Genomic DNA, 23,962 nt, shown 5'->3' with positions numbered 1-23,962 from the left:
ATAATCAGTTGGTTCCATGGTCCTCCGCCTCATTATGCTAGTCTGCTTCCTGGTGAAAGGACCAAAATATTGCTGAAATCGTTGGAAAACGAGACAACTTCCACGCCAGCCTAGTTTGGCAAATATGCTTGCTTCCCTCCAAAGCATCAAGAATCTCCCGTTCACAGCTCAGACCTGCTCATACAGCCTCTTTCCCACATAGCGCGCCTCATCCTTCATCATCTTGATCAAGAACTTGCTCATCTCTCCCGGCGGCGGGCCCCTTGCGTTGAGCTCATCCACCACCCCGTCAACCATCTCCGGTGGGTTTTTTATGTCCCGGCTCTGCTGCATCAAGTCGTGAATGTTCCATACCTCGTTCCCGAATCTCTCTCTGGTCGTATCAGGGCCATGCTGTTCGACCATGGGGAAGGGCTTGCCGGTGCATTCTCGCATGAGGAGCTCTTTGGTGAGCTGAGCGTGCTGCATACCGACGTTGGGCTTTCGGAAGCAGAAGCGGTCCCAGACAGGGTAGACGGGGGGCTCGAAGTTTTTCGGCTGGGATACGGTTTCGACGGTCTTGAAGTTGGAGCAGAAGAGCCTGTCGAACTCGGCGTTGAGGTCACGTTCGACGGAGGAGACCTTCGTTGAAGATGAGGAGGCATCGGGAGAAGTTGGCGGGGTCTCGTAGTCGATTGAATAGGCCTCGAATGTGTTTTCGAAGGCCTTGTTTCTAGATGAAGAGGCCTCGGCACTATCTTCTGACGCCTTATTTTGAGAAGATGAGGCATCCATTATGCAGTTGAAGGCCATTGCTTTGGTGCGGGTAGGTGTTCTTTTGGCTGTAGTAGAGGTCTGCCTAAGACATTGTATTCATGTGTGTATTTGGCTACTGGAAGGTGCCATGCTACCTAGTGGAGTAGGAACAGAGCAGCTTCTGAGTTGGTAGGTGCGATGCTAAGGACCTGGCACATTGCTCCTGGTGTGAATCGAGAAACAAGAAGGAAGCTTGTCACGGTATAGCTTGTTATCTGGTCACACCGTTGTCTTTCACCAAGCTATCCCCTTCACGATAGTCATGGATTACCTATTCAGCCATTCCGTCGGTCTCCATAGCTGGAGGCTTGACTGCCTTACTTAGGTACCTTACGCCGTCAGTAACATTTTGGTGTGCTCTTCACCGAGTCCAGCTCACCTTGACTTTGTCACATTACCTAAGGTACCCATGTATCAAGACATAAGATACCTAGAATTTAGAAAGCATCTTGCATAAAGCTCGGCTTGCAGGAGCAGTGTCGCCGCGCATTTTACGCTGACAGACACGTCGCCTGCGCTTGGGCATGCTCAGTCCAACCCTCTTGTAGAGCTCCAGCTTGCCCAATCCGCTTTCGAGGCAACTGAGCGTGGTTTGACAAGATTGGAATAATGTCGATGAATGCGCAGTTGGGCTTTCAGACAGCAATGGTCGTGGCTGCAGTATCGACCGTGTTGTATTGCCATTGGGCGCTACTCGCTCAACGCTCCAAATGTGAGACATCGCGACCAATTGCCGCCCATTCCCATTACTCAAATCAATCAAGGTCCACAAATAGGAGATGCTTCGAGAGTAGCGTTTTGGAAGACTCGAATATGGGTATTTGAACGTAAGTTCAAATGCTCTCATTACTCTTTGGATTTCCCAACTCTTCATTGTTCCATTTTCCTAGCCACAATATTTGGAAAGATAAAGCGATCATGAAGCCAGAACCTCTCTTTGGGTTTGCTGCCCTCATCTTACCAGCCAGCTTCGGGGCCGCATCAGATTCAGCAAAAACATTGTACGATCAAATCCACGAGATAAAGCACAACACCTCCTTGCTCCATGACACGAAAGCACCCGGTTGGGTCTCGGCACCCACCATGAGGGGCACAACCAGCATTTTGTGGAGCTGTTTGCTGACGCTTTTCGCCTGTGTCTACACGGCTCTCCACCTCAACATCCCCGAGCGAGGCATCACAAACGTTCAGCTTGTGGCTAAGAGGATCAAGTGGATGTTTATTACCCTTTTGTTCCCCGAACTCGTTTTGTTTTACGCGTCTGCGCAGTGGTGGAAAGCCAAGAAGTTGGCTGCCGCCTTGAGCCTTGAGGAGAAACAACAGCTTCAAATCAGCGGACCACCCCAACTCGGAACTTTTCACAAAGTCGTGAATAAGATGCTCAAGCAAAATGTCACGAGAAGCACAGGCGACATTGAGAAGATTGGGAGTCATGAGAGCTCCAGCTCAAGCACCATTAATGATAATGTGAGTATTAATCTACCATGTCCGGTGTCTCATCTCATACTAACGGACCTTCCAGTGCATTTTCGACCTGAAATATGGGTTTTATGTTTTGATGGGAGGGATCGAAGCTGAACTGGACGGAAAGACAGTCATCTTGTCCCATCATGGCGCGCTGCTTCTAGCCCAGAAGGATATCAAGCCCTTCAGAATACCAAGATCCACCATCTTGGACCAAACAAAAGCCGACGTGCTGCAAAAGCTGTTGGTCATTGTACAGGTCAGCTGGATGGTCATTGAGTGTGTATCCCGCAAGGCATACGGCTTGCCTATAAGTCTCCTGGAGCTGCACACCATGGTACATGTCGCGTGTGCTATCATGTTATACTTTTTCTGGTTCGAGGTAAGGCCGATCATGGATTCCCTGCCCATAGCGACCCGCGTTTCAAACCTTTCGTTCTAACTAATGTGTACAGAAACCATTTGATATCAGAGGGTCTCGCAAACTTGAGCATCCTAATGTTGACCTCTTGAGCGCTGATGCCCGGCTTGGGCATGTGTACAAAAGCCACGGTAATCTTGCGAACTTTTCTAGCTCTGCTTTGCGCAGTCTTGAGCAGGATCATAAGGGAGGCTCTCACGATTACACCTTCTCCCACCTTTTGGAACACCTCAAAGGAAGGGTGTATCTGTTTCTCGTGCTGACACTTGTACCGGCGATTTATGGCAGCATCCACTTGCTGGCTTGGGACTTTATCTTTCCAACTCAAATCGAGGCTCTATTATGGAAGGTTTCTTCACTCGCCATGGTTCTCACAATGCCGGCATGCATTGCTGGGCAGCTTCTTATGACCGCCGTGGGACAGCTTTTTGAAGCGTTCGAGAACATCACAGTTCGAAACGACGTTCGTGACAAGCTGCTGGTCATGGTAATGCTCGTCCTGGAAGTGTTGCTATATGGTACTTTAGGTGCGGGAATTCTGTGTTTGACTGGGGCTCGGCTGTATATTGTGGTGGAATCCTTCGTCAGTCTGAGAGCCGTACCACTGGGAGTTTACTACACACCGTCATGGATTCAGATGATACCACACTTCTAAGATCTTTAGATAGGTACCTTAGCTTTATCGTTCAACATCAGAACTCACCGCTACCCACATCGAATTGTCATATGACCACCAAGACCCCCTCGCCAAAGCCTCGTTCATCATGCCTGGCTGTAAATGGTACCTCATGTATGACCGCAACCTCATTTCCAGCTCTCCTTGGCATCAAGGCGAAGCTGACGGAGCGGGGCTGTGGGACTTCCCCGCAAATCACGTCTTGGCGGTCCTGCGGATGGAGCTACGTGCCACGATCCAGGGGAACGGCACCTGACCCAGGGCTCTTGGCATGGCCGGCCAACCGGGGACTGCCAGCAAACAACGGCGTGCTGTCTGAAACAACAAACGGAACAAGTAGGGGCGAACCTCTTCCGTCTCTCGATTCTCGAAGCCGTGCTTGATATCATTCGCTTCGCGCGGAGTATAAAAGTGCAAGATCACCATCATGTCGGCTCTAAGTTTCATCAAGCGTGCTGGTCGCTCAAAGCCCAGCTCTCCGGCCGCACCCATGCTCTCCCGTTCCACAGCAGCGGGGACCCCCTCCTCATCCAGATCCCCGGTAGTAGACACGGATGCGACTACAGACCGCTACTCATTTCCATCCAACCCATCCGCCAACCCCAAAGCTGTTGTCACCGGCGGGACCAAGGGCAGTTACTACCGCTTCACAATTCTGACCAGCAAACTCATCCGCTACGAGTGGTCTCCGGATGGCGGTTTCGAAGACCGCGTGTCCACCTTTGCATTATTCCGGAACTTTGACGCTCCGGCCTTCCGCACGGTCGACAAGGAGGACCGGTTAGAGATCATCACCGATCATTTTCATTTGCAGTACGACAAGAAGAAGTTCTCGACCTATGGTTTCTCAGTCAAAGTTGCCGATGATGTGTGGAGGTACGACGGCAATAGCTATGGCGATCTAGGCGGCACAGCAAGGACACTGGATGGTGCTTGGGGAAGGGTGGATCTGGACCCTGGTGTCCTCTCGCGCAGGGCTTATGCCGTTCTCGATGACAGCAAGTCCATGCTGTTCGACGCTGATGGATGGATCGCAACGAGGAAGCCGGGTCGGATTGATGGATACATCTTTGCCTACAATGGAGATCACAAGGCTGCTATCAAGGACTTTTATCGATTGTCAGGCAGCCAGCCGGTCCTCCCGAGATGGACCCTTGGCAACTGGTGGTCAAGATACCATGCATACTCGGCCGAGGAGTACCTCGAGTTGATGGATCACTTCCAGAAAGAGGGGGTGCCACTCAGTGCCGCTGTTATTGACATGGACTGGCACAAAGTGCGCATCCCTAGCAAGTACGGGTCTGGATGGACAGGATACAGCTGGAACAGGGACCTTTTCCCACAACCCGACAAGTTCCTCAAGCAGCTCCACGACCGCAGACTCAAGGTTACCGTCAATGACCACCCGGCTGACGGCATCCGCGCATTCGAAGACCAGTACAAGGAGGTTGCAAAGGCCCTGAACCACGACACATCTCAGGAGGAACCTATCAGGTTCGATTGCTGCAGTCGCAACTTCATGGATGCCTACTTTGATGTGCTCAAAGTTGGACTGGAGAAACAAGGTATTGACTTTTGGTGGATTGACTGGCAGCAGGGAACGCGCTCTCGGATCCCCGGTGTTGACCCCCTTTGGGTACTCAACCACTATCACTACCTCACCAGCCGAAGAAATGTCAAAACAATCGAGAAGCCCATCACTTTTTCCCGTTATGCTGGCGCCGGCTCCCACCGTTACCCTATTGGCTTCTCCGGCGACACTCAGATCAGCTGGGCGGGTCTCCAATTTCAGCCCGAGTTCACGGCCACTGCCTCCAACATTGGGTATGGCTGGTGGTCTCACGACATTGGTGGACATTGGGGTGGGTGGCGCTCAAATGAGCTCACCGTTCGTTGGGTCCAGCTTGGCGTCTTCTCGCCCATCCTCCGTCTGCATTCATCCAAGTCACTCTGGAACAGCAAGGAGCCCTGGAGCTTCGAGTCCCAACCAGGTCAAATAATCAAGGACTTTTTGGTTCTGCGTCACCGACTCGTGCCTTACCTGTACACCATGAACATCCGTGCAGCATTCGATGCCGAGCCGCTGATCCAGCCAATGTACTGGAACCACCCACACACGGAAGAGGCCTACCACGTGCCCACTCAGTACTATTTCGGCCCTAATCTGATCGTTGCACCAATCACATCACCCGACGACGGTATCACCCTGACCTCGTCTACCCGAGCTTGGCTCCCCGAAGGCCGATACGTCTCCCTGTTTGCTCCCCACATAGTCTACACCGGCAACCGACACATCCAACTCCATCGACCCCTCGATCAAATCCCCGTCCTCGCCAAAGAAGGCACAATCATCCCCTTGGACACCACCCCGACTGTTTCAAACGGCACCCCTCGCCCCGAAGAAATCACAATTCTCCTTGTCGTGGGCAAAGACGCCCACTTCAACCTCCTCGAAGAACCCCATGCGTCTTCCCATCACTACGAGATTCCTCACGACGATCCCCGCAAGAACTTCACCTCCACCCCTATTACCTGGAACCAAAAGGCAGGCCGGCTGACTATTGGCCCCGAGAGCAACCCGCATTCCCAATACCACACCAGCCCTAACCGAAACTGGAAAGTGAGGCTCATCGGGCACACTGCTACCGAGGCCAGCCTCAAGACGAGCGGGGCGGGGCATTGGAAGGTTACCAAAGTCGACGGCTCCACGGAGATCGACCTCGGCCCTGTGTTCCGCTCGGGTGCTACTGGCTCTGCCGGTCAAGTATTTGAGATGTTTGTCGGCCACGACCTCCAGCTCGATGTTTTGGATTTCAGGAAGCAGGCGTTTGATCGGATTCACAGGGCGGAGGGGTGGTATGCGGATAAGGATAGGGTTTGGAACTGTGTTGCTGATGCAAACAGTGGGAGTGTGCAGGAGAGGGTGGAGAGGTTGTATCATTTGGATGGGGTGTATGCTAGCTTGAAGAACTCGGTGATGGAGGTTTGGGCGGCGGATGATAGGGCGGAGGGGACGGCGTTTGGGAGGGAGATTTGGACTAGTGTCGCTGGGGTTGGGGAGGAGGATTGGGATGATTATGTTTTGGTTTAGGGGGCGGGGGTTGGATATGGCATGATGTCTGGCTGTGCTGGCTTTGTACGTTTCCTTGTTGTCCATTCGTCTCGTTGAGAGTTGTTCTGACATTGATCTAGCATATTGTTCCTCGCATGGTGTTCTTTCGAGTTTATACATAACACATTTTCCATCCTGAGCACATCCAGCGCGTATATGGTCCCTGATACCTCTGCTCACCGTCTCTCTCGACCAACGCCTTGACCTTCAAACTGCTAAGGGCTGACCGGCCGACCGCAGGAGGCTGAGTGCATGGTTGTGGTGGAGTACAGCTACCGCCCGCCATTGGTGTATCTTCCCGCATAAAATGGAAATTTCATGAAGTGGGGTGTTTCATCGCTTTTCAGGTTCTCGGTCCTCTTCCCGCATGCCCAAGTCAAGGTACCTGGACTGGATATCGACCTTCCACTACGGTATCCATCTCACACTTGGTAGCGGTGTGGATACACACGAGCAAACCACGCAACCAGACATCGTCTCGTTGGATTCGATCCGGGTATCAACTATTGCGAGAGGTCCATTCAACTGTTTCCCTGCGGTCATCCTGAGTCCTATCCAAAGCCAAATATGTCGAATATGGATATTCCACCAAGTGGCTTGGCCGTGATTGGCAATCTTGACGAAATAGAATTGGAGTAATGGAGGAGTGCTAGGTAGAGCAACATCCAAAGGTTATGTACTGGCCACGCGATCTACTCCCGGAGATTCTTCCAAAGGCCCGAGTACTTACCTACGAGCATGATACGCATATCAGGCACAAATTTGTTAGACCCCCCATTGAACCACACTCAGGTCTACGACATTGCTTGGGATTTCCTGCAGGAGATATCTGCTCTCAGACAGCACGACTCCGATAGACCAGTCATAATTGTGGCTCACAGCCTTGGTGGTATTCTTGCCAAGGAGATGCTACGACGTTCGAGCAACTGTCTCATGGGTCAAGCCAGGCTGAGAACAGTTTTTGAATCTACCAGGGGTCTCATGTTCTTTTAAACACCCCATCGAGGAGCTGAACCACGCGGCATTCTCAAGAGCGTGACTGAAGCCCTTGCCAAAGTTTTGGCATTTAGGATCAATAAGGCAATCATTGATACCCTGCTACCCACATCAGAAGGGCTCCACGAACTGAGAGACGAGATTGGCCCTACTGCCGAGTTCATTGGCTGGAAGACCCACTTGTTTCAGGAGGAGCTCAGACTTCAAGCTCTCAATGGCACGAAGGTTGTGGAAGACTCATCATCTTCTATGGATTTACCGACCTCTGAGACCACTCAACATATCGCCCGAAACCACATGGATATGTGCCGCTTTAGCGGTCTGGACGATGTCGAGTTCAAAGAAGGTGGCCAGCGCGCTTGTCGATCTCGCCACTGCTCCTTCAGGCCGCGATCGTCATAGTAACCATTCACGATCGGGTGGGCCCCGGCCTTCTAATCCTCGGCTTCAAAGAAGTAGACTTCTTTCTGGACTCATTGCGACTTGATCGGGTCGATGTGTGTCAGCTCACCGTCAAGAGGGCTCACGTCGATACTTGCCAGTGGTTACCTTATAAAGACGAGCATCTTTAATGGCGAGATGTGACAAAACTGAAGGATCATCACATCTCGGTTTTCTCTGGATCAGAGGCCACGCCGGAACAGGCAAGTCAACACTCATGAAGTTCGCCTTGTCCCACGAGCAAGACCAATCCGGCCCCAGGGACAACATTATCATTTCGTTCTTCTTCTTTGCCCGCGGGGAAACGCTAGAGAAGTCAGTGGAGGGAATGTATCAATCATTGCTCCTCCGGTTGCTGGAAAGGGCGCCACATCTGCAGAAGGCATTAGATTGCCTTCAGCCTAATCACAAGTAGAGCGCTGAGTCACTGAGGGCAATCTTTGAGCAGTCTGTCCACGGGCTGGGGAATACGCCGCTCATCTGTTACATTGACGCACTGGGACGAGTGTGACGAGTCACAGCTTGGTGATATGCTATCAATTTTTGAAAGCCTTGGACGGGACGCTGTTTCCACTGGCAGGAATGTTCGTATTTGTTTCTCAAGCAGGCATTATCCAATTTCTTGACCTTGAGAGGAGGCTCAAGTTTGACCTCGAGACTCAACAAGGCCACACTGACGACATTATCAAGTACATCAACATCAAGCTCAAACCAGGGAGGCACCCGAAAGCGGACGAGTTAAAAGAGCGCTTCCAGAGTCGGGCCAATGGAGTTTTCATATGGGTCGCATTGGTTATCGACATGCTCAACAAGGACCTCGCGCGAGGCCGGATCTATTCCGTATGGGGGACGCTGGACAAGATACCAACCGATCTACACGCTTTTTTCCATGACATGACGAAGAATGCCGAGAACAAAGACGAACATGATGATTTGTTGCTCAGTGTTCAGTGGATGCTCCATTCGCAACGGCCATCAACACCGGAGAAGCTCTATTTTGGACTGTTGTGCGGAGAGAAGCTAAGGGGTCACTTCACTTTTAAACCAGCAGATTGGCAGGACTGTAGACCTACACTTGGGAACATCCATCGCTTCATTACGGATGCTTCCAAAGATCTCATTGAAATTGCCGGATTCTGCAAAGACGACCTTTCTCCTTACACCCTTCGTCGCAGAACTCCACTGTCAAAGGACTGCTCTCCGTTATTTACTGTTCAGTTCATCCACAACTCCGTCAGAAGCTTCCTACATGCCCCCGAAGGTCATATCTCAGTTGTGGCCTGACATGAGCCAGAGCTTTGTGGGCCGTACACATGACTTCTTGAAGAGGTCTTGTCGGGTTGCCATTAATCTTGACCCGGAAAAGGGATCCAAACCCAGCAGGCGAAAGCATCGATACCCGTTCTTGAAATATGCCACCGGCAATATATTCAGACACGCAGAAATAGCTCACAACAATGGAATCGGCCAGTCTATCTTGCTGAAGGCCTTTGATGTCGGTCGCTACAGTGCCATCTGCAACCCTGACAGACCTTCTAGCCTTCTCTACTTACTGTCTGAACAAGATTCGTCCCGGCCTCTGCAAAGAGATTTTCAACCTAGACGACTACATAAAGCCAGAAAGCGCTACGTACATGTGCCCGCTGTTTGCAGCACGTGCCCATAGGGGTGATTCAGTCGTTCAAGTATTCCTGAATATTCACACCAACAGGAAGAAGTTCCACCTTGATAACAGCGGAGTCCTGAGAAACTTGTACGATAACTACTTCTCTACTATCAATTCAAGAGGCCTTATTGGAATGAGCTTCAATGTCACTACACCCGAGGATGCCTGGTACTGGATAAATCACATCTAGAAATCCATCTTAACGCGAAGGGACAAAAGTACCACTATGATGACCACACCGAAGACGAGACCCTGTCATTCTTCCTCCTCATCACAGAACAACAGCCTTGGTCACAGCTCAACCATGGCTAGTATCTTTCCAGAGACCGGCCCAGTGAGGTATACTGGTTATTCAAGCTCTAGACTGTCGTGATGATCACGGTATGTCGCCGCTAGCGCACGCCGCGATGGAGGACAGGGCTGAAGTGGTGGAGTTCCTTTTGTCCTCGAGTCGAGTAGAAGTTGAACGTGGCGAAGTACCTGATGAATGAGGGTGGGGCGGACGGGGAGGCAAAAGACACATTTGGGAGGAACATTTTCCGTCGACTAATGCATTTGGCATAGAGACCAGAGGAGGTCATGGGTATAATCACCACATTGCTTTCAACTGGCAAGTGTGATCCCCGTGTCATTGACAACGAGGGCCATTCCGCGCTGTTCATTGTTCAGGATAGGATTGCAAAGATGGAGGAGCAACACCGGCTTGTGACACGGTGGAAACAAAGGTTCTGAATCTTTTTCAGGAACAGATCATGAAAGAGACTGTTCGACGACTGTAAACGGTTTGTCATGTCAAGTGTGCTTGGGATTTTATAATTAGGCACATAGTTAGATATGGACATTCAAGAGTAGTGTGTAAGCGACACATTTATTGTATATCACCGAATGCCATGGTCCAAAAATACTCTGTATGCAAGTTGCCCTCGTAGAGAAACCCTGTAATCCAACTTCCGTTCAGTAGGCTCTCTCAGTGTGCTCCCGGTGACGGAAGAATGGAGATTTGCTCCTGGTGGGTAAGTGTTAACCCCCCGACGTCCAGCAGGAGTACCTTTCCTCAGAAGACTACTAGGGCCTAGTTGGCTTGCATTTCAAGCTGTGAACTTTTTCAAATCTGGATCCTCTTTTGACTTCCTTTCCACAGTCATCAACAAAATCAACCAAGATGGAATCCAACAATTCGTAAGCCTCAATACCATCTCCTCCAACCACGTTGGTTCTGTGCTAATATTTATTTATTTCATATCCAGAAGCAAAAACACCCGCGAGCGACACCGAGGCTGCGACGAAGCCCAGGTAGTCCTAGACTACATCGACGAAGAACTCTCCGGCTGGCGAGGGAAATGGCCGGTGGATGCCTGGTCGTCCACCGAGCTGCTCAAAGAGTTCGCCCGCTTCTGGGCCATGAGGACGTTCGCGCCGTCGGCGGAAACCCGCCTGGAAGCGCTGAACGAGGACGGGGAGAAGATTGTGTCTTGGGTGACGGCACGTGGCCACTGGCCGATTTTGGACTTTTTGGTCGCTATTTGAGCCGCCGAGCTCGCAAATCCTTTTACATACCTATCTCTTATCTATATCTGTTACTTTTTGTTTTGTGTTGCCTTGCTGTGTGCTTGGACATGGATGGCTTTGTGCTTGCACTTGGACGATACCCTTCAAGATCTCCAATTACCCCAAACGGCATAGTGCCTCTGCTAATCTCTAGGCAAAAACAGGACCTCACGGCCGACCGCTCGCTCCTCCACCGCCACACCACCATCGCCATCCACGCCCCCGACACCAAAATGATCCCCTCGACCCCTTTCTTGCCACCTAACGGGGCGGGCGGCGAGAAAGCCCACTTCCACCGCCTCATGCTCCTCGTCCACTCCCCTCTCTGGCTCTCCACTGTCGCCGTGGTTGTCCTCACCTCCTCCCTGACGACATGGACAACAAACGCCCACTACCTCACCTTCTCCCTCCTCGTCGCCTCGCCCCCCTTTCTCCTACCCCTCTTCTTCCCCTTTCGCCCCGGGCCCGCTGCCATCGACAATGCCCCCTCCAGCGGGCCGTCTTCTCACCATTACATCTCATCCTACGCCCTCAAATTCAACGCGTATATCGCCCTGCTCGTCTTCTTCGGCACCTACTTTGGCACAGCCTACTTCTTCCAACTAATGTCCATGAGATACACCTTCCCGGGCTTCCTCCCAACCTTTGACAGCGACGTCCTCCGCCGCGAGGTCACGCACACTGTCCCCGCATTCCTCTACCCCCTAACCCACGCCTACTTCATCAGTTATTACTCCTTGTTGTTGGTTTTGTACGAGTACATCTCCCCAAGAAGACCCCTCGCAAGGCTGGGGACAGTCCTCGCCCTAAGTTACATGCTGGCGTTTGCGGAGACGTGGTTCATGGCTTCGGATTTGATGACGGAGTGGTTCGCCTATGGTGATCGATCCAAAATGTTGAAGGTGGGATCGTGGGGGTACGCGAGTTACTTCCTTACTGGATTGCCAATGTTACGAAGGTTGGATCCGAGCTGGGGATGGGAAAGGGTTGTCATTGAGGCGGGGGCGTGCTGTTATGGGGTTATGGTGCTGCTGGAGATCTGGGGGAAGGTGACGGGGGGGGTCTGAGATGTCGTTTGTGCTGTAGCTGAAAGCCGCTCAGTCGGTGTCATTGGTCTGGCCACGGTCAATCTGAACCTAGTAAGGGGATTTGCGTTGCTGGAACGGATCGGGATGGTTTGTTGGGCGCGCAAACCTCCCAGTCGGGATCGATCCTGTTAGTCTCGGCCAGCATCGCGAGGGAGACGAGGTTTTAGGTGAAAAGGTTTATTAGAGGAAGTTTTCGTCCTTTAGAATCACTTAATGGCTTTCAATCGATTCAGTTCTGCTCTTGATTCTAGGACCTCTGCGCTGAGAATTGAGGCTTGACGACTCCAGTGTAGCAATGCATACCGCACAGAGTATGGGTTTTCACCTCTAGGGTATTGAGTTCCGGCATACGTTTTGACAGTCAACTGTTGTGCATTTCTATCTCGATGCGTGCATTACAGCTACCAGTTAAGTGAACACACCAAGAACATGAAGCAACGTGTCATATACACCTCAAGATAGATCCCATTATCACTTGTCAACATCCATAACATCATCCAGCCAACCCCCAATAATCTCAATCATCTTTTCCGTCTTCATCTTGGCATCCTTCAAGCACTTCACATCATTGCCCACCATGTGCCCAATGCTGTCTTGATCAAACCCATGCACCTGATCTGGAACCAACAACCACTTGTATCTCGCCCCTCCATCCATCTTGATCACCTCTTCCCAGGCATACCGATCATCATTGCCCGTGATCAGCTCTCCCTCCTTTGCCATCATCTGCCTTCCGACCACCTCATCCTCTCTCGGCACACGCTTGCCAGCCAGACTGCAAATCATCCTCCACGCCTCAGGAGCCAACATGTCCAGCTCGCAGCCAATCATAAAAATGTTTTTGGGGAGTGCTTCCCTCTTGGCGTGTGCTGGGCTGAGGAGTGTGTCATGCAAGTCAGTGCCGGGGTTGAGATAAGCCCAGTTGAATGTCGGCGACATGGCGAGCAGAAAGTCCTTATCTTTACCGCGGAATCCGCCAAGGTCGGGCTTGTAGCGGCGGCCGGCACACTTTGTTTCTTGAGTGGGGACAAAGTCAACCACGGGATAGAGAGGGACAACGGCTTTGACGTGGAGCTTGACGGTGTCGAGCTGAGAGACTGCCAGAGTCAAGTTGGCGCCTGCTGACCAGCCTGCTATGGCGATCCTGTCGTAGTCGATGGGCAGTGTTGTGTCGGCTAAGACAAGCTGGATGAGGGCTTCGAGGTCGTAGACGGGCTTGGGAAAGGGGGAGCCAGGTGCCTTGCTGTAGTTGAGTGATACGACGAGATAGCCGTGATTGCTGGAGAAGGCGCGATTCCAGGGGTCATTGTCCCAAGGGTTGCCCAGGACGAAGCCACCGCCGTGGATGGTGAGGAGCACAGGGAAGCGTTTGGTGCTGGTCCGGTCATAGCCTGGGGGTAGGAAGATTCTATGAAATGTGGTGAGCCATCGAACCGGAATTCTCGGTCAACTCAAAACGTAGCAGGGTCCTACCGAATGGGTAAATGCTTCAGAGCAGGGTATGCTTTGATCTGGTCGGGGTACGTCTCCCCAGGTGAGATGATGTAGGTCTTCACCTTTCTGAGGAAGATCCATGGGGGCAGCAGGAGCTTCTGCACCGCAAAGGCACAGGTCGCATGGAACAGGCGGGCAGTGGTGGGCAGCTGTGGTGCGATGCGTTGCTGAACGCTGCCAGCGGGCGCGGCGGAGGTGTCTAGCACAGCTGCCATGGAACCCATGTTTTCGTTTTTGTCACTCTGGAGGTTATTCGGGACAGAGAGAAAGAGAAGGTCCAGGTCTGGTTCAGACGAAATTGCCGACCCAAATCGGATTTGACCTTCTGGGTTCGATGAGTCTGTTGAAGTTCAGCGTGGGGGATCGAGTCAGGTTCAGCTTCCTGAGAGTGACAGTCAACTAAGCACGGCGGGAATATGCGGCCTTTTTACTATGAAAGGGGTACTAGGTAGGGTTCGGTCTTAATTTGCTCAGGGAGGCACGGGCCGCGCAGTGAACATCTCGTCTGATTGTATGATTGTAACATCGAGGCAGGAGGGATAGCACAAAGGAGGGGGTCAACGGCCATGTTGATGTGGGGCTAGCTAACCAGTGGGTAGGGGTGGTACATTATCTTGGCGTGTCGCGGAAATTTACCAATGGGACAGTGACATGGCTTCATGGAGTCTTGCCGAATGCGAATCCGAGAGAAGAAGATAGTCATTCTTAACTACAGATGAACTATGGTTTGGATGTCTTAAATGGCGGCATATGCCCTGTGAACCCCACAGTGACACAACATCCACTGCTCCCCACAGTGACGGGACCTGGCCCCTGAAATTGTGGGGGACAGAGGAGCGTGCTTGGCGCCCAAGTTGGCACAATTGGAGGGATGATGCTGATGATGTCATCGGTTCAACAGCCCCTACCTTACCAAACAAGAGCTCTTTGCTTCTATTATTCTCATCCTAAATACAAATTTGAACCTTTTCAATCATCAACTTTAGCTTGTCACCTTCGACAACAGACCGGGCACTCACATCTCCAAACAAATCACATTCAGACCTCTCTTGTCACCACCTTACGCAACCACACCCATCATCATGAACCGCTTCACCGCTCGCGTTTTGCTTGCCCAAGCTACTCCAATGTCCCGCAGACTGGCGTTTCCAGTCATCACCGGCGTGAGACCGGGCAAATCTTACAGCGATGTTTCTTCCCCTAAGGCGGCGGAGCAGGCTAGCGCTGAAAGCGGCGGTTCTCGCAGCAAGGAAGCCATCGAGCAGGATGCCGTCCAGAAAGGCGAGCGCGAAGGCTCGTCTGGAGCCGGCTTTGTCCCCGACCAACTCGCCCAAGGTGGCGCTAAGGGCCGCACCGGTGGAGGAGAACCGTTGGAGAGCTCCCACCATCCCCCGGCCCAACCAAAGATCAGCAACTCCAGCGTTCCTGGCAACAAGCCCAACCTGACCAAAGAGCAACAAGAAGAGGTCGATGCTCACAACGCCGAGTTTGAGAAGAAGCACGGCCGAGCGGCCAAGGCCAATGATGACAAGGTCAACAAGGCGTTCTGGAGTGGCAGAGGTGATCGCAATATCAAGGGGGCTGCGGAGGAGTAGATGACAACTTGTGTACTTTGGCATGGAATTTCAACAGACGGACTCATTTTGGCATGTACTCTTGCGTCAGGAACGGAGGACGAGGATCTAGCATCACAGACAGCATGGCACGGAAGGGCATAAAACATGTACTTTTAGTTTCGATTCATGAGTCAATTTCACACTTCTTGGGAGCATGATGAGAAACCAAGGTGACTGTGCCATTCCTTGTATCATTTGTGAGCGACACATCGTGAGCTTGGTGCTCACAAGGACATAGTCAACAGCCAGACCCATCGTGACAGCCCTCAGTCACTTAACTGAAGGTGCCCCTGGTCTTTCCACCGAGCAATTAATCAACAGCTCCGATCATCATCTTTGGCATTGTCATTGCCATCGGACCATATTGGCCTGACCAGACCCTCGATGTCACAGTGACCCCTGCACACGTCTTATCGCACCACATAGCTGCCTAGTGGGCGGGGGTGAGAAGGCAAGAACATGTTGGCAAGGAAAGAACCTACCCTCTAACCCTGACAGAGAATGATGTCTTCCGCCCCGATGACACGTATCGATGGTCAGACAACAGAGCAAGGTGGGCTGCCAGTGCTCTTTTGCGTCGGCAGATAAGAAGGAAAGTGGGACCTTCTAGCTGGGCATAGGTCTTCAACTCCAGTGGTGCAGGAGCCTGAAGCTCGAGAAGCAAGTTCCCTCTCCTCTGAGCAGCTGGACTCTCTCAAATATGTTTCTTCCTCTCCTCCTCTCTTCCACCCATAATCCGGTCACTTTCAACCTCCCATCAGCCAATCAGCAACCTCTCGTATGTCTAGATGGCTTACACTCCTCGCTCCTCGAGGTACTGTACCATGGCGCCATCTCGGGGTTAGTTTTGTTCCTCTCTCCGGCTTCCTAGCCATTCGCCACGATGGCGGGTTCCGTCTATCCATATAGAAACCAACAGCAGCAGCAGGTCCAACAGCATTAACATCGATAGGGCGCGCAGGTTCCTGCCATCTTGGCCCGGGGGACAGACCCCGGGGTCGCCAGTGGCCTGTCGGCTGTTAACAGCCCAAGGGGGATGCTCGCGTGCTCAAGGCAGTAGGTTCTGCCCCTCCCGCAACCCAACCTCACCCAGTTCTCTCTGACAACCATTGGCAGATCTCCTGTTGCGTCGTCCAATTTCAAGCTCATTTCCATCGAGATCCTTCACCCGAATGAGGCTTCATGGCAGTTGGTGTATTCATCATATTTGGCTGGAGCGGCTGGCTTGTTTTGATTGCTGGGGTTCCCAGGTAGATTATCTACGTTCCGTTGTATTTTCATGGTGATGGAATCCATGCTAATAGCTGTAATGTTGTAGATGTCCTCCAAGCTTTCTTCTGAGAGACCGGTCCTCTGACGGGATGCCGGATATGACGAGCCACCGATGCCAGTCCCCACATACCATCCTGGCGTGCTTTGACAACATCCATTGCAATATCGGAATCTAGACATGGACGATTTCCACTTCCGTTCTTGAACCTGAGCACTCGCCGCTTTAACCAGAGCAGAAATGGAGAAGCCCTGAGTAAGGATGAGCAAAGCCCTGAGTAGGGTGAGCAAGCTCTGAGTATAGTGAGCAAAGCCCTGGGTACGGTGAGAAAAGCTCTGAGCACGGTAAGCAATGGTTGAATCTACCTGAGACTAGGCTATACTGGAGGTAGACTATAGCAGAGCTATTTCTGAAGTATATATCTATTTTATAGTAATTGATATTAGCACTGTAGGGGGCTTTTGGTGGAAAGTGCTAGAAAATAACCTTGGCTATATTAATAATTATTCTGCTTAAAATAAGTAAAAAAATAATAATAGAGAACCAATATTTATGTTAAAGTTAGATATAATTTATGAAGTATAGTATCTATATTAAAATAGTCTTTAAGTCAGTCTAAATTCAGTAAGTTATTTTGCTTTAAATATTGTTTCTATATCTATGATTATTGAAAATATAAGTTAGTATATTGAGTATTATCTTTCTAGTAGGTTTATTTAGCTTTAAAAGTTATTTTTGTAGTATAGCTATCTGGTTTAATAGATATTATAATCAGTGTCTTCTATCTTCATAGAGTTAAAAATAGCTTTGATATATAAATTATGTAGTTTACCGTTAGGATTGAACTATAAAATGTTAATCTTTAGTAAAGCTAAAACTAGCTTTATTTATAGATGGTAATAATCTGGTTTTGTTAAAGCTAGAAATAACTTCTATATTTTAATATAAATAAGATAAAGAATTACTGCCTTATTAAAACTATAAATATACGTTAAAATACAGCTTTTGTTTGTGGATTTTACAGTGCATCTGAGCTCTGTATATTACAGGGCCTCAGAGGCAAAACGATGGCTTGAATTAGCAGTGTTTAGGGACTGCGGTTACCTAAGCAGAAGCTCGGCATCCAGAAGCAATCCGAGGTCCCGGAAGGCCGAGCGCTAAGGCTGGTGCCTTGCAGTGGTCAAACGGTAGCGGTAACGTAGCCTGTAACGTGGCCTCTAACCTTATATTTAGATAGCGCACTTAGCGGGCGTTCGGGCCCGGGAAACGCGCGTTCAGGCCCGGGAACAGAGTCACCTTCGGGGAGCAAGTAAAAGGCCGATGGCCTATAAGACCTCTGCTTCACACCCTATCCACTGTGGTAATTTTTAGTCTATAAGGTTCAATCAATATACTGGTTCACCACACTCATCAGTGCCTCACAAGCCTATGTTACAGTGATTCTCTTCTATATATTACAGGGCGCCGCTCCTGTAATTCTCCTTCCTTCAGTGCCACAGCAACTGTCGAATGCTGCAGTCAAAGTCTTCTTCGCTTTCAGTGTACTGCGCCGATAGTTATTTGAGCCTATATTTACAGGCCTCAATAGCACCTATTTCAACATTATTTGACCGGATTTAAGCGCTACTATTAATAAAATAATATTATTACGCTCTATATACCTCTATATTCCTCTTACTTCTTTTAGCTACTCGATATTCGCTACTTTAGGCCGCTAAAATAAGTATACAGTTGCTACATCGAGGAATTAAAACGCGTATATATTAACCACGGAAAATAAAGTTAAGTTCCTCTATGTTTTCCGTGAGGCTTTCTTCGCCTTTATAACGGAGAAAAATAAATACGGTAGTTTTGCGGGTACTATCTTTATACTGTATAGTTTAAAAAAAGTATTTTTTAAGCTAAATATAAAGCTTTATACGCTAATACCCCCCATTTTACGGCCAGGTACTTTATAACGTTAAGTATTCTAGAGTTTATAAAACCCCTAAAAGCTAACTTACAGTTAATGGTTATTAAAAGTCATATTTTAACCATTAAAATAAATTCCGACTTTAATATTAACTGTAGTAGACTTACTTACTAAGGTTATAATAGCTATAATATACTAAGTAACTTTTTTTCATGTAAAAAACGCTTTACTCTGTAAGGTTAACGAGGCTTTAATTAAGCGCTAAAGAGCTAAAAGAATACGTATGTAGCTTGGAGGATTATTTACTATATAAGATATATAGGATCTGCTAAATTAAAAGGCCGTGGGTAGAGAGGTAGTAGAAAAAATATAGCCTGATAGCGGTAGTGTAGAGAGGCCTGGTACGAAAGTTCAGTACTATAGTGTGTGCGGCCAGCCTTGCCATAATGCATGTACGTGCCAGGAGGCTGTACAATAGTCTGATTTATTAATTTCCGATAAAAGTATCATGGTTTTTTAGTATTGTGGCTGTATAATAGAGGGTAGTTATTGTAGGGCAACGGAGAGTGCGCGACTCGCTTGTCTATGCCACTCGCTTATCACGCACGTTATACATATATATATATATATTAAGACCTGAGCAGCAACGTGAGTTACTAGGTGGGATGATTAACCATCTTCATATCTTCCGTCCTCCCCCCTCATCCACTTTCATTCACCGATTCTGTGTTGAGTACGGTGTCAAGCAGTGGCTGCTAGCCCGGATCGGAGATCTCCCGCTGACATGAGTGAATGGTAGTATTAAATAAGACATATTGTTGGGCTGGTGACCTAGGAAAGTCACTGGCTGCGAAAATGAGGCCACAAATTGGCCAGAAAATGGTAAACAAATTAGTATTACAGTGGTTGGTTATTGGTTGAAAGGAAAACTGTAAGAAAATCCAGCCCCAAGAGCAAACCGGTGTGGGTCTGGGAAACCCCAGGCCCTTCAGCGTCCCACACATATATACCAAGAGCAACCCGATCACTACTTGAAGAATGCGGTACCTGGTGGTGCTTGTTCTCCAGCAGCAAGTGAATAAATCACCCTGATGCCAGGCCAAGCCAGATAATTTCCTGCCTTCTTTTCTTTCATTCTTCATTTTCCTTTACTTCTCAAACCAGTTGTCATCAACCACGGCGTGGCGAACAACCGAAGGGATCGTCAGTTATTTAAGGTGCAGTACAGCCAACGACAGCTCCCACGTATCAACTACTTGACAAGATGGACAGGCTCGAAACCAGCCAGAACTCCTCCTGCCAGCAGTCTACCACGGAGGACAGAACGACTTCCACCGCCAAGGAAAGCAGCGTGACGGGGCCCTTGAACGTCCAAGTCGAGGCAGGGACACAAAACCCAAAGGACCAGTACGACGATAAAGCTTGGGACGAGACCACCACGTCCACCACCGGGTGGACATCTGGATACCTGACAAGTTCGGTGATGGGTTTGTGAGGCGCGGACCGCTTCCCCGCAGAGGTGTGTAATTGTGGGACACTGAAGGGCCTGGGTTTTCCCAGACCCACACCGGTTTGCTCTTGGGGCTGAATTTTCTTACTGTTTTCTTTTTAACAAACAACCAACTACTGTAATACTAATTTGTTTACCATTTTCTGGCCAATTTTGGCCTCATTTTCGCAGCCAGTGACTTTCCTAGGTCACCAGCCCAACAGTAATCCCCTACCAGCAACCGGTCCATTCACATCTGGCCATCGTTCTGGCATTGCTAACATGAGAGATTTCTAGATTTCTATAGTTCCTGTACATGCTCAGTCTCCGTCATATCTCAAGAAGATACGCGCGATGGCGGAGATGGAGCGCGCTGCTGAAAAGGTGATGGTAGAGCGTATGCTCAAGAGGAGTGTGTGGTGTCGAATCAAGGATAGGTTTGAACTACATACTCTCTCAACTGCATTTTCCTGAACTAGCAGAGCTACAAACTGCGCCTGCCTTCCATACCTTAAACAAGATTTGAAAAACAAGAAGGAGCGGACGAGGTACAGCCAGCAGCCTGGACGTGGGGCGCCCTAAGAAGGTTCGACGTCATAAAATCTCTGCACCCCAGAAATTTTACCTCTCATTCATCATCTTCTCACCCAATACTAAACCGCCGGAATATCCTTCCGTCTCGAAACGATTCTTACATCCATTCTTGGATCCATCCTTACAGCGATTGCTACACCCATTTTGGACCTATTTTTACATCCACCTTTGGATCCATTTTTGGAGCCATTTTATTTCCATCTCGTCAGCTCCAACCTTGACATCATCAGGGGCAGAGGATCGAGCAAACTAAGCGAAGAGGCCACTGGCATGAGGGAGGAAGCCATAAAGACAACCAAGACTAAAATTTCACGCCGAGCGGTGTTCAGAGGTTTGTTCTTCCGTCTACTGTCTACTTCCAGCCTCGTGTGCTTGAGCTATCAAGAGCTCAGTTGGGTAGAGATTCAGTTGATATTAAAGCTAACAGCCCAACCCTCGCCTCTAGTCTCCAAGAGAGTGTTACATCACCGCTGCTTGTTCAAGTTTCAACCACGACGAACGAAGAAGATCCAGGCCCGGAGTAAGAAGGCGGCCAATCGAGTCACGGGCGCTTTAGTTACGTGTGGAGAGATAAACATCAGAGAGGATGAAGTTTGGGGGGTCGTCTCTGGGGTGGAGGAGCTGAATCTTGTTCAAGGTGGGAGGTGAAGGGATGGAGGAATCATTTCAACACTTGAGAGGAGGTGTGAAAGGGTGGAATTCAGGGAGGAGTAGGCCGGGGTGGACCAGACAAGTACCACGTCGAGATGACGGATTGCATTGCGTTGTTATTGATGTCTTTTGTTCTTTATATATCAATCCATAACTTGTTTTGCATTCATGCTGCCTAGATAGCTCAGGTGCCTTTTGCCTGCTCGGTGCGTTTTCTTTGACCTTCTGTATAGCTCTGTCTGCCTTCCGATAACCTTGAATTTCCCTTAAATGGGTGTCCCAAACAAAGACCAGGTCACGAAGTACCTGGTGATCTTGGAATCGACCGGATAATGGTCCATCTGGAGCAACGGAGCAAGTGAACCAACCGATATCGGCATGGCAGACGGAACGCATCAACGAGGACTACACAAGACCTGCAGGCGAGGGTCGATGGCAAAAGAAAGCATAAGCAGCGGTATCACACTGCTTCTGCTGTTGTTCCAGACCACGATAGTAAGCACCTAGACTCGCTCACCTTGTTTACCAGCTCCCAAGGTGCCAGCCTACCGAGAGGCAGGTCCGGATCCTTGGGCTTAAATAGACGCAAGAATTAATCGCATGAGGTAGGCTCGGCGCAACGAGAGCTCGAAGAATATCAATAAAGAGATTTTGAAACGAAGGAAGGCTCGGGAGGCCGAGGCTCAGGCGCGCAAGCCGACGGTAGAGATCCAAGATCAAGGGAATGAATAGCTAATCATGGGAAACATGGAGTTAGATGGAGAGTCCCGAGGGAAGAATGGACGGGCTCGGAATGGTCGGTGGTTGCATGGGCTTTTGTGAGACCTGACCGTCTTTCCCCATAGCTCATACATCTGGAAGTGCAAAATCGGTATAGGTGACCGCCACTGCGATGGATACCTATTGGCCGGCAGGGTCATGACAATACAATGGCGGGCATTTTTGATCATTAGGCCACCGCCTTGATCTGGTGAAAATGTATCCCTGCATCCAGCTCTCTTCACAACTCCAACCCTCTCAGAGTCATTCAAAAGAAACCATGGACCTTCATGAGCGCCAGCAGAACGTCGACCACAATGCACAGAGCCAGAGCGAAGCAGCCACCACTATTTCACTGACCCATCGTATTGCCAAGCCGTCTCTGAACACCCACTAAAAGTCGTTGTTGTGCCCCACCGCGCAGCATGTTCTAGCTAGGAATGGTAAGAAAGCACCCTCAGATATGCACCTACAGTTAGAAAAAACAGCGAATAGTTGTTCCAGTTGCACGTGCCGAGAATGGGGGGTACCTGAATTCGCCTGATGCGTCGAAGGAAGAGTTTGAAGCAGTGGGAAGATGCGGACTAGTGGGTACTAGGGATTTGAACGATGGGTGGCGCTTTGTCGGTGTTTGTGGCTCGCCAGGGGAGTTCACCATTTGTTCGCCGGAGTAGGCAGCCCGCGGGTGATGATGTTGATGTTAGGGCATTTTTGGAAGACGTCTCTCTATAGACTTTCAACGGCGCAGATAAATGGGCAAACGAGTCATCCCATTCTTTGGGTCTTGCACAGAGGGATGTAGGTTGCTGCCCATCATCAGCTGCATCAAACTTTGAACAGCCGACCTAGTATTCTCACATTCCCCTTGACTCCCAACGCGACCTCGCCTTTCCCCTACATCGCCTTTCTTCCACTCAACCAGCTTCATCACATCTGGCCTGAAACGCAGCCTCAACCCACTTTTCATTGCCTACCGCATCTGTCCGACAAAGCGTTGAGTTTGCGACCCCAATGGAACCTTTTCACTCGCAGCAAGTCGGCGAAAGGCAGCGAAAAAATGAAGCGCAAGTCGCGAGTATGATGGCGTTCGACGACAGTCTCTCCGCAATAGATCTGGACGGCGGTCCAAAACACTTGCGAGAACCAGGCCAGCACCCCAATGTACTGTCAGAGGATGAAGAGGCCGCGCTCGATACAGGCTCCGAGCGCGTCTGTCGGTTTCCGACCCTCCCCTCAACCGAAAGTTCCGTGTCGCAGTCCCAAGGCTTCCCATCGACAGCCATGCCATCCCCTGCCCGCCAAAAGCCGTGGAAACCTCACCACAGAAGGCAGCGCAAGCTGACCCATCGAGCCGCCATGAGCAATGCGACTCCCGGCAATGGTATTCACCTCCATTATCTTGTTAATTTTGTGATTACTACTAACCTCTTGTCGTATAGCCTTGCCCAGTAGTACCCTGCTCTCTAGCATCTCCCTGCCCAACTTCCCCACACGTTGGAACCATGAGAGAAGCGGGGAGAATGCCGGCGAAGCTTGCCCTTTAGCTTCTGCTGGTAGTGAAACGTCAGCCGGCAACGAGGCCGACATTAAGAGACAAAAGCACACTCGCTGCGTCGCGGCGTGGAAGGAGCTTCAGGCCGAGATGAAAAGACGGAGGCAGGCACGCCGCACTGGCAACGATCTTGCTGCTGCTATTGAGCAGATGCAGCTTTAGGTTGTGTTGCTTCTGGTCAACCTTGTGACCGATGTGGAATGCCAAGATGCAGCCGCACCATGGTCCACTAATAAGGCTGATGGACTGAATCCACATATGACGGCATCCGCCTGGTGACAGCATCCCTCAATCATTGCCCGGCGAGCTCTTGCCCCATGGCTTGTTGTTGACATTCATGTCGCCTGCTATGGAAACTGCTCTTGGAACACTTGTCTCTCCTCCACTTTGTCCGTCTCCTCGCACCCGCAACCAACAG

General features: G+C 50.2%; 9 protein-coding genes across 9 annotated transcripts; 7 read left to right on the top strand and 2 right to left on the bottom strand.

Annotated features, from left to right (window-relative positions):
* Window positions 1-168: 168 nt before the first annotated feature.
* Window positions 169-792, bottom strand: QC763_302815 (uncharacterized protein; the record flags this gene model as incomplete). The annotated part of the gene is made up of 1 exon (XM_062910727.1): window positions 169-792. The coding sequence occupies one exon, from the start codon at window positions 790-792 to the stop codon at window positions 169-171; it is 624 nt and encodes a 207-aa protein (XP_062766688.1).
* An 864-nt stretch (window positions 793-1,656) lies between these two features.
* On the top strand, window positions 1,657-3,335 carry QC763_302811 (uncharacterized protein; the record flags this gene model as incomplete). Its single annotated transcript, XM_062910725.1, has 3 exons — window positions 1,657-2,262; window positions 2,318-2,641; window positions 2,715-3,335. The coding sequence occupies exons 1-3, from the start codon at window positions 1,714-1,716 to the stop codon at window positions 3,333-3,335; spliced, it is 1,494 nt and encodes a 497-aa protein (XP_062766687.1). The 5' UTR covers window positions 1,657-1,713.
* Window positions 3,336-3,783: 448 nt separating this feature from the next.
* QC763_302810 (uncharacterized protein) lies at window positions 3,784-6,447 on the top strand (the record flags this gene model as incomplete). The annotated part of the gene is made up of 1 exon (XM_062910726.1): window positions 3,784-6,447. One exon carries the CDS (start codon window positions 3,784-3,786, stop codon window positions 6,445-6,447), a length of 2,664 nt encoding a protein of 887 aa, XP_062766686.1.
* Window positions 6,448-8,487: 2,040 nt separating this feature from the next.
* QC763_0049860 (uncharacterized protein) lies at window positions 8,488-9,189 on the top strand (the record flags this gene model as incomplete). The annotated part of the gene is made up of 1 exon (XM_062905750.1): window positions 8,488-9,189. The coding sequence occupies one exon, from the start codon at window positions 8,488-8,490 to the stop codon at window positions 9,187-9,189; it is 702 nt and encodes a 233-aa protein (XP_062766685.1).
* Window positions 9,190-10,717: 1,528 nt separating this feature from the next.
* QC763_302790 (uncharacterized protein) lies at window positions 10,718-12,446 on the top strand. The gene is made up of 2 exons (XM_062910724.1): window positions 10,718-10,750; window positions 10,819-12,446. The coding sequence occupies exons 1-2, from the start codon at window positions 10,734-10,736 to the stop codon at window positions 11,096-11,098; spliced, it is 297 nt and encodes a 98-aa protein (XP_062766684.1). The 5' UTR covers window positions 10,718-10,733; the 3' UTR covers window positions 11,099-12,446.
* Window positions 12,447-12,529: 83 nt separating this feature from the next.
* On the bottom strand, window positions 12,530-14,372 carry QC763_302780 (uncharacterized protein). Its single transcript, XM_062910723.1, has 2 exons — window positions 13,681-14,372; window positions 12,530-13,615 (listed from the first exon to the last, which is right to left on the bottom strand). The coding sequence occupies exons 1-2, from the start codon at window positions 13,923-13,925 to the stop codon at window positions 12,679-12,681; spliced, it is 1,182 nt and encodes a 393-aa protein (XP_062766683.1). The 5' UTR covers window positions 13,926-14,372; the 3' UTR covers window positions 12,530-12,678.
* A 411-nt stretch (window positions 14,373-14,783) lies between these two features.
* Window positions 14,784-15,296, top strand: QC763_302770 (uncharacterized protein; the record flags this gene model as incomplete). Its single annotated transcript, XM_062910722.1, has 1 exon — window positions 14,784-15,296. The coding sequence occupies one exon, from the start codon at window positions 14,784-14,786 to the stop codon at window positions 15,294-15,296; it is 513 nt and encodes a 170-aa protein (XP_062766682.1).
* A 5,307-nt stretch (window positions 15,297-20,603) lies between these two features.
* On the top strand, window positions 20,604-21,326 carry QC763_302760 (uncharacterized protein). Its single transcript, XM_062910721.1, has 2 exons — window positions 20,604-20,913; window positions 21,028-21,326. The coding sequence occupies exons 1-2, from the start codon at window positions 20,853-20,855 to the stop codon at window positions 21,228-21,230; spliced, it is 264 nt and encodes an 87-aa protein (XP_062766681.1). The 5' UTR covers window positions 20,604-20,852; the 3' UTR covers window positions 21,231-21,326.
* Window positions 21,327-22,857: 1,531 nt separating this feature from the next.
* QC763_0049810 (uncharacterized protein) lies at window positions 22,858-23,706 on the top strand (the record flags this gene model as incomplete). Its single annotated transcript, XM_062905749.1, has 2 exons — window positions 22,858-23,373; window positions 23,432-23,706. Exons 1-2 carry the CDS (start codon window positions 23,004-23,006, stop codon window positions 23,704-23,706), a joined length of 645 nt encoding a protein of 214 aa, XP_062766680.1. The 5' UTR covers window positions 22,858-23,003.
* Between the last annotated feature and the right edge of the window lie 256 nt (window positions 23,707-23,962).

Source organism: Podospora pseudopauciseta, chromosome 3 (genome assembly GCF_035222475.1).
Source record: "Podospora pseudopauciseta strain CBS 411.78 chromosome 3, whole genome shotgun sequence".
NCBI classification, from domain to species: Eukaryota; Fungi; Ascomycota; class Sordariomycetes; order Sordariales; family Podosporaceae; genus Podospora; species Podospora pseudopauciseta.
This window is presented reverse-complemented; position numbering and strand designations above follow the sequence as displayed.

What these genes read in the sequence shown, in the direction of transcription:
- QC763_302780 (XM_062910723.1), bottom strand. Translation starts at nt 13,925, where the DNA reads ATGGGTTCCATGGCAGCTGTGCTAGACACCTCCGCCGCGCCCGCTGGC. An exon ending in CTGAAGCATTTACCCATTCG is followed by an intron (nt 13,616 to 13,680) that starts GTAGGACCCTGC and finishes CACATTTCATAG; the next exon opens with AATCTTCCTACCCCCAGGCT.
- QC763_302760 (XM_062910721.1), top strand. Translation starts at nt 20,853, where the DNA reads ATGAGGGAGGAAGCCATAAAGACAACCAAGACTAAAATTTCACGCCGA. An exon ending in ACGCCGAGCGGTGTTCAGAG is followed by an intron (nt 20,914 to 21,027) that starts GTTTGTTCTTCC and finishes CCTCGCCTCTAG; the next exon opens with TCTCCAAGAGAGTGTTACAT.